Here is a 12,358-nt window from a genome sequence, read left to right on the forward strand (position 1 = left end):
GTTAAAATGAAGAAAGAAGACACAAATTACTAGTATTAGGAACCAAAGAGGGGATATTCCCCCAGAACTTAGTGAGAGTGGAAAAAATAATCAAGGAATACCTGAGATGGTTACAGAGGAAACTATGATGGGAAAGATATAGTTCCCGGCTCATTCCTGACAGAGGCAGCTCAGCCACTATGTATGTAGGCCTGTGTGGGCTTTGTTTACTGCTTTTTTGAGTATGTGTGTGTATGTAAGTGGACATTTCTGTGTATAGGTATGTGCACATGAGTACAATTTGCTTGCAGAGGCTGGAGGTGTTGGACTCTCTTGGGACTGGAGTTACAGGTGGTTGAGTCCTGATGTGGTTTCTGGGAATTGAACTCAGGACCTCTGGAAGAGCATTATGTGCTTTTACCCACAAGCCACTTCTCCAGCCTGGCCTGTGTGGTTTTACAAGGATCATACCACACATTTGACAGGCAATTCTAATTCTAATCACATACAAACTTACAGGAAATACAACTCAATTAATAAGACTCTGCTATAAAAACCTGACAGCATTACAAGAAAATAAAGAGAATAAGGGATAAAGGTCAATTTTTTCCCTTTAAAACTAGTATTTAAAAAAGTCATGAAGTGGTAAGTTAATGGAAACTTTTAGTTAGGAACAACAGAGTAAAATTGTTTAGGAAGAATCCAGAAGACATGCTGGTGACAGGTACCGCTCTCCTAAGAAAAGAGCTCAGGGCTGGGGAGATGGTTCAGTGGCTCAGTTCTTGTAGAGGACCTGGCTTTGATTTCCATGTGGCAGCCCATTACTGTCTCTAACTCCAGTTCTAGGGGATCTGACACCCTCTTTTGGCCCCTGTGGGCATTGTACAAACATGGCACACAGACATAGATGGAGGCAAAATATCCGTGTATATAAAATAAACACAGGTGACACAGAGAGAGGAGAGAGCATGCTGAAGCACACCAGCGAGCCACAGGTGACACAGTTTTTTGAGAATGCTGTTTGGTTTCCCAGGGAACTCACGCGCACATGTGTATGTAGTGTTCCTGGGGATTGGGACAAGGGTCTCATCCATGCTAGGCAATCTCCAGTGCTCCTACCATCTTTACCTTAACATGGCTTCCTTCTTTATCAGAGACCAGGGCCACATAGGTGATTTCATGATGTCTGCAGTACTCTTGTAATTCTTCTTGGGACTGAAACAAACATCGAGACAAATGAACATAGCATGCCTAGAGTCCCTTCAGAAAGTCATTAAGGACAAAGAAAATCCTGCTTCTAATTGTATTCCCAAAGTGAATTACTAAATATGCTGACTTCAGGTGACGTTAGGGAAGAGGAGCCCAGCATTCCAGGAAGGGATTCTCTTGTGCTTTCTCCTCTTTCACGATTGTTTTGAAGATAGTGAACAAGTATGTAGTCCTGACAGGACGAGATTTTCAGTGGCTCCAAGTCTTAACAAAAGGTGCCAAGAACTGTAACACACACAGCCTTTTAGGAAAGCAAAGGGATTAGGAAACAGTGGAAGGCAGAAGCAGAATTAGGCTGGGTACTATGGCTCTTGCCTGTAAACTCAGCCCTCAGGAGGCTGAGCTCCAGTCTCACAAAACAAACAAAACAACAGAACCCTTTTCTAACACATGAAACAAGCAAATTGATGTGTTTTCTGTCACATGATTAAAAACTGATGCTTGGCATTCTGACAACAGTGTTTTATATGAATACACACAGAGCAGCTGCAGAAGGCTTATGGCCAGAGAGTTGGCCTGCCTGTGTTCCTGGTCATTGCAGAGCCCTGGGGTGCCATAAGTGTGGATAATCTAGAAGTACCCTTCCCTCCAAAATCTGTCTGTGATAGATAGTACAGACATTGGGTATCTGAAGCTCCCATTCCCAATTCTGAAGGCAGGCTGGTGTCTGGGGTACCACTTCTCCTCACCTCATAGGGCCTGAGGCAGGCAGAGGTAAGGATAGTAGCCTCAGGGAAGAAGACTGCATAAAGGGAGTTTAAAGGGAGGAAGGGCCTGAGCTGATGCAGAAGGAAAAGGCAAGGAACAGATCCATCCCTAGGGCCTTTGGAGGGACAAGTCCTGCCAATCCATCTGAACCCAGGCTTCTGATTTCCAGGAACCTGAGAAACAAAACTGCTAAGTCCCTGGGTTGTGGTCATCCGTTATAGTAGCAGCCAGAAGCTAATGCAGAGGGGAAACTCTTTAGTAGACCCTGCAGGCACATCCAGTCTTTTTTTTTTTTTAATGTATTTATGTATGTGTGTGTATGTCTCTCTGTGTGTGTATGCCTACATGTGTATAGGTACCTGCGGGTCTGGATCCCTGGAGCTCTAGGTACTTGCTGATGTAAAACACCTGACATGGGTACTGGGAACAGAACTTGGGTCCTCTGAAGAGCAACAAGGACTCTTAACCACTGAGGCCTCTCTCTAGCCCCTATGTCCAACCTTCTGACATTGCTACATGAGAGTGGAGTTAGACAGATCCCCCAGATGCAGATAGATACGGGAGAGGGAACACAAAAGATGATAAAGCTGGCAAAATTCCAGCATCTTTCTCATAACCTGAGAGAAATACCTGGGCTGGCTTCTTCTCCCACCAGTATCTCTCCCCACCTTCCATTAAACTGGTCTAACAAGTTCAAGGCCAGACCAGGACATAATTACCCAAAGTTTTGGGCCTATCAGCTTCCTTGTCTTTGTTTAAACTGACCAACCCTAAATGAGGGAACAAAGAGAGCTCAAAGACCCTTAAAACTACCAACCCTCAAGGAAGCTGGACTTGAGGCTCACCTCTGCTCTGCTGAGGGTCTGTCTCTATGTGCCTTGCTGTGTCAGATATTCCCAGCTGCTTCCTGTTGTGCTCAGGATTCTTTTTGACTTTAATTCTTTACCAATTGAGACCCCTAGACAGTACCATTATCATTTGCAAAGCTCACCCTTGACAAACTCATCATTGAGTTACAAATAAGAAGTAACAACAAAAATCTCAGTGTTGTAAGTTTAGGATTTTGGCTGGGCCCTATGGTTTCATGTGGCCTTGGGGTGGACATGCCCATGAAAGGCTGATTTATCTTCATCTCATAACTATTTGTGCTTCAGTCACAGCTTTCTGTCCCTTACCTGTGACCAGTCGTACATGATCTCTGCAGTGATTCCCGCTGTCCAGAGTTTCTGGGTTAGGTTGATGGCCCTGGACATGGACATCTGGCCGACACTGACAACCAGGAGGTCACAGGAACTTACTGTAACCTGATGAGAAACAGAGTTACACCAGGGGGACACTGCAGCTGTGGGGGTGAGAGCAGAACCCTGAAATTGTGAATAAGCCATGCAGTGCACAGATGGCTGTGAATTAAAGTGACCTTGCAAAAAACAGGAAGCAAGACACAGCCAACAGCTGCCCTTCACCATTAGGAAGACACATTTTACCCCCTCTTCACGAAAACGCATCTTGCCTGAAATATGGGGAAAGCCATTCTTTAGCTTTATAGACTGTAGCTGGGTTTTTGAGCAAGAGGACTGACAAAAGTGTGTTAAGAAGCAGAATATTTTCTCTACACAGTGTGACAGATGTGGAGAGAGGGACAAGGTGCCTGAATCAGCAGCATCCTCGGAGCAGAGGACAAGGACTGATGTGCAAGGACATGACTCTCAGGTCATTTCCAAAACACTCAGGCTGCCACGTCTCCAAAGCAGCTATGTGCTCGCTGTCCCCATTTCCTCAGATCCTAGAGTCATGGAAGAGAGGGCTTTTTCTATGCTAATGAGATAGAGATAACTGGGGGAGGGGGGCTGGCCCTTGGGCAGATAAAGGGTTGGGGCTGGCAGAGCATAGCCCCAGTGCCTGGGAGGGGAAGGGACAAAGTGGGTCACTGTTGACATAATCAACCCTGTTATGCAATGAAGCCTCTATAAGCCCACAAGTGGCTCAGCAGGAAGGAGGCTCTGGGAGGGCAGTCGTGGAGGACAGTGCATCAGATAAGGCAGAGAAGCTCAGTGTCCCTTCCTGAAGGGCCTACACTAGTCCTCATCTCACTTTAAAAAGATCCTTTATATTAAACTGGGTCAACACAGTGTTTCCCTGAGTTCTGTCACCTGCTCTAAGACATGGACCAAATCCAAGGAAGAGGTTATGGAACTCTGAGCTACGAGTCAAGTGCACAGACAAAACAAATGGGACTTTCAACTGACATTGGAAGTAGAAGGGTGGACTTGGGGACTGAGTTCTCAACTTAGGGGTTTTACCATTGCCTCCAGGTGGGTGGCTAGAGTCTTAAATGAAGGGAACCATGTCCAGCTTGTGTCGGTTGCTGTGGTATTACTCACTTGTCGTGTGAGAGTATAACCAGGGAGGCTTCTCGTCAAAGGAAACTGAGGAATGGAGGTGTCTTAAAGCATGCTGGAAAGCAGAGGGACTTACAGGCTCTTCCATGTTGAGGACAGCAGCGAATATCTTGTCTATGGCTATGCTGACACCAACAGCAGCGGGGACTGGCCCCAGAGCCTGTGGGCCTCTGAACTTGGGAATCTGTGGATAGAGCGGAAGAGGGCTCATTATGAAAGAGATAAATATACAGTGGGGAAAGCAATAGGAAAAAAGCAAGCTCTCAAAAGCCTGCCATAATGGTGCATGCATGTAACCTCAGCATGTAACTTGGGGGCAGAGGCAGGAGGAGGAACAAGGGTTCAAGGCCAGCCATGGGTACAGCCTGAGGCTAGCCTGGACTGCATGAGACACTGTGTAAAAAAAACAAACACCCCCCCCCAAAACAAAGAAGTAATAAACAAAACCCCCTCAACTCCATAAATAACAGCAAGTTTTGTGTCAGTAACTAAAGGACCCAACAACAAAAAAGTGGGGTGTGTATACAGACAAAGAATCAAGCATGCATTCAAATTCAGGAAATATTAACAAGTGCTTTGCTAGATCTGTATGGTTCACTAGGCCCGATAACCACTAGCTGCATGTGGCTACCAAGTATCTGAGGTTCCCAGGTTGACATGTGCTGTACGTGTGAAGTACATTCTTGCTGTAGTGACTACAAATAATATCAACAAACACAAGCTTTAGAAGTTGAAATAACATTTGGGATATAACAGGCTAAATAAAACTGTTAGTAAAATGAACTCTGCCCATCTATTATTTATTTTTTTTTGTTTTTCAAGACAGGGTTTCTCTGTGTAGCTTTGGGCTGTCCTGGAAGTCGCTTTGTAGACCAGGCTGGCCTCCAACACAGATATATATATATATATATATATATATATATATATATATATATTATATATATATCCTGCCTCCCAAGTGCCGGTATTAAAGGTGTGTGCTACCGTCACTCAGATACCCATCTCTTTATTACTTAACATCATACATGTAGGTTCTGGGCTGTGATAGAGTAGATGTGCATCCCTCTACTGTTTCTACTGAGTAGTATGCTGAAAACCCTGACCATCATATAGCATCAAATGTGTGGGTGGACGAGACAGGCTAGGGACCACAGGATCTAAGTAATGACACGTGGTTAATTCTCTGGGTTTGCTCATCACTTCATACATTATGGGCTGGGTACTGGAGAAACTGGCAACTCAGAAATGCTTGGAAGAACAGGCAAAAAGGCCCCAAGAAAACCCATTCTCTCTAGGTAGAAGGTCAAGGGGCAACACAGCAAACTACAAAACATTTAGACAGTAACTGCCTCACACCAGGCAAACATCACAGAAGGAAGCAGTTGCCTAGCAGCCAAGGGTGAGTGTGGTACCCAGGCATTCACCCTCCTCCAGATGTAATCAGGCCTCTCCACAGGCCTGGAAACTGAAAACCAAGTGCAGAGCCTGGACTTTGACATCTAACTTGGTAATGTCTACCATCTCCCAACAGTCAGTGGAGGAGGTCGGGGTTCTTAGGGTCCTGGACTGCCACTCTTGTCTAAGCTGCAATAAGGCATCCCCTGCTGGGAATTACAGAGGAGCTGAGAGGGGAGCTGGCGATTTACTACCGTTCAGGAGAAGCTCCCATTGGCACCTCCACCTCCACCCCAGTAGCAGTGGACACACAGGGGAAACAGGAACAAGGTGCTCTCCCACCTAGAGGTGTGGAGGGAGGCCACCTGAGTCTTCAGTTGACACCTGACAGTATACATAGCACCCTGCAGTACCAGAGGAGCCTGCTAAAATAGAAGACCTGCATGGGCTCCATGGCCCTAAAGGCAAGGCTCTAGAACTCACACAGCAAACAAGAGCCCAGAAGGTCCCAGGCTGAATGAGAAAGACAGTGGATACATGCCAACAGCAGACAATGAACACACACCAACAGCAGACAATGGACACACACCAACAGCAGACAATAAACACACACCAACAGCTGTCAATGGACACACACCAACACTAGACAATGGACACACACCAACAGCTGACAATGGACACACACTAACAGCAGACAGTGGACACACACCAACAGCAGACAATGGACACACACCAACAGCAGACAATGGACACACACCAACAACTGACAATAAACACACACCAACAGCTGTCAATGGACACACACCAACACTAGACAATGGACACACACCAACAGCTGACAATGGACACACACCAACAGCAGGCAATAGACACACACCAACAGCAGACAATGGACACACACCAACAGCAGACAATGGACACACACCAACAACTGACAATGGACACACACCAACACTAGCCAATGGACACACACCAACAGCTGACAATGGACACACACTAACAGCAGACAATGAACACACACCAACAGCTGACAGTGGACACACACCAACAGCAGACAGTGGACACACACCAACAGCAGACAGTGGACACACACCAACAGCAGACAGTGGACACACACCAACAGCTGACAGTGGACACACACCAACAGCTGACAGTGGACACACACCAACAGCTGACAATGGACACACACCAACAGCTGACAATGGACACACACCAACAGCTGACAATGGACACACACCAACAGCTGACAATGGACACACACCAACAGCAGACAGTGGACACACACCAACAGCTGACAATGGACACACACCAACAACTGACAATGGACACACACCAACACTAGCCAATGGACACACACCAACAGCTGACAATGGACACACACTAACAGCAGACAATGAACACACACCAACAGCAGACAGTGGACACACACCAACAGCTGACAATGAACACACACCAACAGCAGACAGTGGACACACACCAACAGCAGACAGTGGACACACACCAACAGCAGACAGTGGACACACACCAACAGCAGGCAATAGACACACACCAACAGCAGACAATGGACACACACCAACAGCAGACAATGGACACACACCAACAACTGACAATGGACACACACCAACACTAGCCAATGGACACACACCAACAGCTGACAATGGACACACACTAACAGCAGACAATGAACACACACCAACAGCAGACAATGAACACATACCAACAGCTGACAGTGGACACACACCAACAGCAGACAGTGGACACACACCAACAGCAGACAGTGGACACACACCAACAGCAGACAGTGGACACACACCAACAGCTGACAGTGGACACACACCAACAGCTGACAATGGACACACACCAACAGCTGACAATGGACACACACCAACAGCTGACAATGGACACACACCAACAGCTGACAATGGACACACACCAACAGCAGACAGTGGACACACACCAACAGCTGACAATGGACATACACCAACAGCAGACAGTGGACACACACCAACAGCAGACAATGGACACACACCAACAGCTGACAGTGGACACACACCAACAGCAGACAATGGACACACACCAACAGCAGACAACGGACACACATAAGATTGTGCAGAGGAGCCCATGATCTTAAAAGGGCCACTCGGTTGCCTCGCTGCACACAGAAAGATGTAGAGAGGGAGCCTGATGATGGGCTGAGAGCTCCGCAGCAGGATGGATGCCGAGGGAAAAACCAGTGAAACTCGGAGCAACAACAGAAATCAATCAGCCCAGGCCCCTGGGACAAACATGATCTAATGTCTGTGTCCCAGGAATTCTACAAAGAGAAGCAGCAGCAACAGGAAATTGGAGAACTTACAAAGAATGCCTAAAAATTCAAGATTGACAAAAGCCTACAGATAGATTCAATAAAAAGGCAAGAAAACCTCAAAAACTACTAAATTCCAAAAATCTCATGCCCAGGACATATTATAATGTAATTTCTCTTTTGTTTTTCTGTGTTATTTATTTATTTATTTATTTATTTATTTATTTTTGGCAACAGGGTCTTACTGTGTAGCCTTGGCTTGTCTGGAACTTGCTTTGTAGTCCAGGCTTGCTTAGACTCAGAGAGATCCGCCTGCCTCTGCCTTCAGAATGCTGGGACTAAAGACATGCGCCACCACACCTAGCTTGTAACTTAAATTTCAAATCAAGACATTCAACTCTGATGTGGCTATCCACTCATGTAGACAAAAGGCTGAAGACAATCTGACCATATAGGCATGAGTAAAGCGTAAGGTGAGGCAGCTTCTGCCTTTCTCCTGCACCTATAATACTGATGCCACCCAAACTGTGTAATGAACAGCTGTGTCTTGATTGTGGCAGTGGCTATGGGAGTCTACATGATGAACAGTGCAGAATAACTCAGTGTGCCCATGGCAGATTCCTACTTTTGACAGTCTATGATAAGTGGGATGGGTCAGAGAAGGAAATGGGTGAAAAGGATCCTGGAGACCTATTTGTACCATCTTTGCAATTTCCTATAAGCCTCAAATTATTTAATATTATCATTACTATTATTTTGAAGTATGTGTATGTGTGGAGGTCAGAGGACAACTCTGTGAAGTCAGAGCTCTCCTTCCAACTGCATGTGGATTTCAAGGATAGAACTCATGTCACCAGGCTACCACAGCAAGAACTTTTACCCACCTTACCAGCCATATTGTTTTTTTATTGGCATACATTCATTGTACCTAGTACTAGTATATTATATAATACACGCTGATCATTCTCCCCACTCCCTATTTCCTCCTACTCCCCCCTTTGCCTCCCTTCTCTCATGTATTTTTTGTTTTTTAAAGACAGTTTCATGTAGTCCATGGTAACCTTGGGCTTGATGTGTAGCTGAGTCTAGCTTTGAACCCCTGCTCCTCCTGCTTCACACCCTAAGTGCTAGCATTACACCTGGACACTTTGTGTTTATGAGACAGGTGCCCTTATTTAGCTCTGGCTGGCCTGGAACTTGCTATGTAGCTCAGATTGGTCTTGAATTTGTAGCAATCCTCCTGCCTCTGCCACCCAAGTGCTGGGATCATGGGTGGGTACCATCATGCCTAGCTCCACAGTGCATTCAGCATTCCTAGATGAATGCTAAGAGGGATTTGATAGGATTTACTGGTTTATCTTCTTGCATTTTAGTGAAGAATTCACACAGTAAGTAGAAGTAAGCCAGAGCTAGTCAATACACAAAGGGCACACTCACCAGCAGGTCATATCTGCCGCCAGCTGCAAGGATCTCAGGCACAGCCCTTTGCCTGCGTCTGCTGAATGCCAGGAACTGGAAGATGATGCCAGTGTGCTGCTGCACCTTGTAAACCAAGCCTAGGTTGATGGAGACCTATGGAGGGAAGGGCAACACATACGGTCAGCAGCCTCAGTTGTGGAATGTGGACTGCAACTCTTTCAGCTATTCTGCATAAACAAAACCCTTCGGTAAGATCAGGCAGAAAACTATTTACTGGAGCCTGCTAAGCTCTCTGACAATATCCCCCTCTCTGAGGCACACACCACAGCGTAGGTGTGTGACAGAAACAGTGATGCTTGGCTTGCAAAGAAATCCCAAGCAGAGTTTTTCTGGGAAAATACAACACTAGCATTAAGGAAATAAACCCATTCCCATGAACACCGCAGGCCCATATTGCCGGCACAGAACAGCTGTCAAACCTGTAACTTCACACCCAGCTTTTTCAGCAGCCCGACAACTTCCTCCAGGTCTTTTAAGCTATATTTCACCAACTGGGCAACACCTGTTTTCTGTTTTATTAGTGAGTTTATTGTTGGGGTTAGGTCTTGCAAATCCCCCTTCTGCTCGATGAACTTGTAGAGTCGACACAGCTGGAAAGCAAAGAGATCCAGTCAACTGCTGTTCTGCAGGAGGGGACTGTGCGCACAGTGCTTTCACTTGCTGGGAACACAAGGAGCCTGTGCAGCCCGAGGATTGAGGACTTCGTGGTCAGGTAATCCCAGACTTTGCTAGAATCCTAAAGATTATCCACCCCCTCCCCATTCCAGTTTGAAGCAGCTCACAGAAATATGAGACACACAGTCTCCTCGTTCAGTGGTGAGCACTGAGCACTGGCCAGTGACTTGGAGCCGACACCAGTAGAGCCTCCTGTGCATCTTTCTCTATTGAAAACCTTGTTTCCTTTCACCATCCTCATCCTCATCGACATTACTACAGGGGCACAAATGGGACAGGCAGGCCAGATTTGCAGATATTCAGAGTTAGCCAGAAATTCTCTCTTCCCCCTTTGCTTGAGTAATCCCTACTGGGATTACTGCCTCCTCCTGCAACCATCTCCAAAGCTTTTGTTCCCTCAGCACACTATTTCTGTCATTGTCTGCTCCTGAGAAATCAGTGCTGGGGATGATGGACTGTGGCTGACCACAGTGCCCAGCATACAGCAGAAGGAAGAGGGAGTAACTATGGACACAGTGTCAGAGAGAAAACTACCAGGGGCTGAGCTGGATATAAGACCAAAATTATAGCCCTGCTACACTGTAGGCAGAATCTGGCCCACCTATAAGTTGGTACACAAAACCCAGGAACTGAACCATGACTCAGCTTAATGTAGTCAGTTAAGCGTAAACTCATTTGCACTTTAAATCACAAAGCGTTAGCTTCTTTCCATTTTATTTATTTATTTATTTATTTATTTATTTATGTTTGTTTGTTTGTTTGAGGCAGGGTCTCACTTTATAGCCCTGGAACTCCTTGTGCAGACCTGGCCTCAAGCTCACAGAGATCTGCTCTGACTCTGCCTACTGAGTGCTGGGATTAAAAGTGTGTTCACTGTGCCTGGCTAAGTGTTTCTCTTGTAGTTTGCTTACTAAGTTAAAGATAAAAAAAAAAAATTAAGCAACCACCATACTGATTTCCAAAGTGGTCTTACAAGTTCGAACTCCCACCAGCAATGGAGGAGTGTTCCTTTTTCTCCACATCCTCTCCAGCATAGATTGTCATTGGTGTTTTGATTTCAGCCATTCTGACAGGTGTGAGGTGGTATTTCAGAGTTGTTTTGAGTTGCATTTCTCTGATGGCCAAGGATTTTGAGCACTTTCTTAAGTGTCTTTCAGCCATTTCAGATTCCTCTGCTGAGAACTCTCTATTTAGTTCTGCACCCCACTTTTTAATTTCATTGTTTGGTGTTTTGGTGGTTGCTCAGAAAAATGGGTATCAGTCTACCTCAAGATCCAGCAATTCCTCTCTTGGGCATATACCCAAATAATGCACATTCATACAATAAGGACGTATGTTTAACCATGTTCATAGTAGCATTGTTTGTAATAGCCAGAACCTGGAAGCAACCTAGATGCCCCTCAACTGAAGAATGGATAGAGAAAATGTGGTACATTTATACAATGGAGTACTACTCAGCAGAAAAAAGCAATGGAATCTTGAAATTCGCAGTCAAATGGATGGAACTAGATGGATTCTGAGTGAGGTAACCCAGTCACAAAAAGACAAACATGGTATGTACTCACTCATATATGAATTTTAGACATAGAACAAGGGATTACCAGCCTACGATCCTCTTCACCAAAGAAACTAGGAAACAAGAAGAACTCTAAGGGAAAAATGCATGGACCCCAGGAATGGGAAGGGGCAAGAACTCCTGAGCTAATTGGGAGCATGAGGGTAGGGGAGAGGGAGCTGCCAGAATGAGAGGAGCAGAAGAGGAGAGGAGAGGAGAAAATGGAGGAGCAGAAATATTGAGTTGGGGGGAACAATAGAGGAGAGCAGGATGAGAGATACCATATTAAAGGGAGCCATTTTAGGTCCAAGGAGAGATCTGGCACTAGGGAGATTTCCAGAGACCTACAAGGATGACACTAACTGACAATCTAGGCAATGGTGGAGAGGATAACCTAGATGCCCTTCCCCTATAATGAGACTGATGACTACTTTTTATGCCATCCTAGAGCCCTCATCCAATGGCTGATGGAAGCAGAGACAGATATTCACAGATACACACTGAGCTTAACTCTGGAACTTAGTTGCAGAGAGGGAGGAATGAAGATCAAAGGGGTCGGTACCAAGCTGGTGAAACCCACAGAAACAGCTGGCC

The 12,358-nt window shown here is 45.8% G+C and overlaps 1 protein-coding gene across 6 annotated transcripts in view; it reads right to left on the bottom strand.

The window, feature by feature from the left end:
• Nucleotides 1-12,358, bottom strand: part of Eif2ak4 (eukaryotic translation initiation factor 2 alpha kinase 4) — a 94,645-nt gene that overhangs the window by 10,460 nt on the left and 71,827 nt on the right. For 5 of the 6 annotated variants that reach the window (XR_004770563.1, XM_027422214.2, XM_027422213.2 and 2 more), the window contains 5 exons: nucleotides 9,954-10,124; nucleotides 9,493-9,627; nucleotides 4,432-4,539; nucleotides 3,132-3,260; nucleotides 1,108-1,194 (listed from right to left, as the gene is read on the bottom strand). Coding sequence is in view for 5 of the 6 variants with exons in the window: in XM_027422214.2 (XP_027278015.1) it covers nucleotides 1,108-1,194; nucleotides 3,132-3,260; nucleotides 4,432-4,539; nucleotides 9,493-9,627; nucleotides 9,954-10,124 (630 nt within the window). In the remaining variant the exon portion in view is untranslated. The remainder of the gene's footprint in view (nucleotides 1-1,107; nucleotides 1,195-3,131; nucleotides 3,261-4,431; nucleotides 4,540-9,492; nucleotides 9,628-9,953; nucleotides 10,125-12,358) is intronic. The other variant, XM_027422216.2, reaches the window with a different exon arrangement.

This window comes from Cricetulus griseus, chromosome 6, assembly GCF_003668045.3.
Source record: "Cricetulus griseus strain 17A/GY chromosome 6, alternate assembly CriGri-PICRH-1.0, whole genome shotgun sequence".
Taxonomy (NCBI): Eukaryota; Metazoa; Chordata; class Mammalia; order Rodentia; family Cricetidae; genus Cricetulus; species Cricetulus griseus.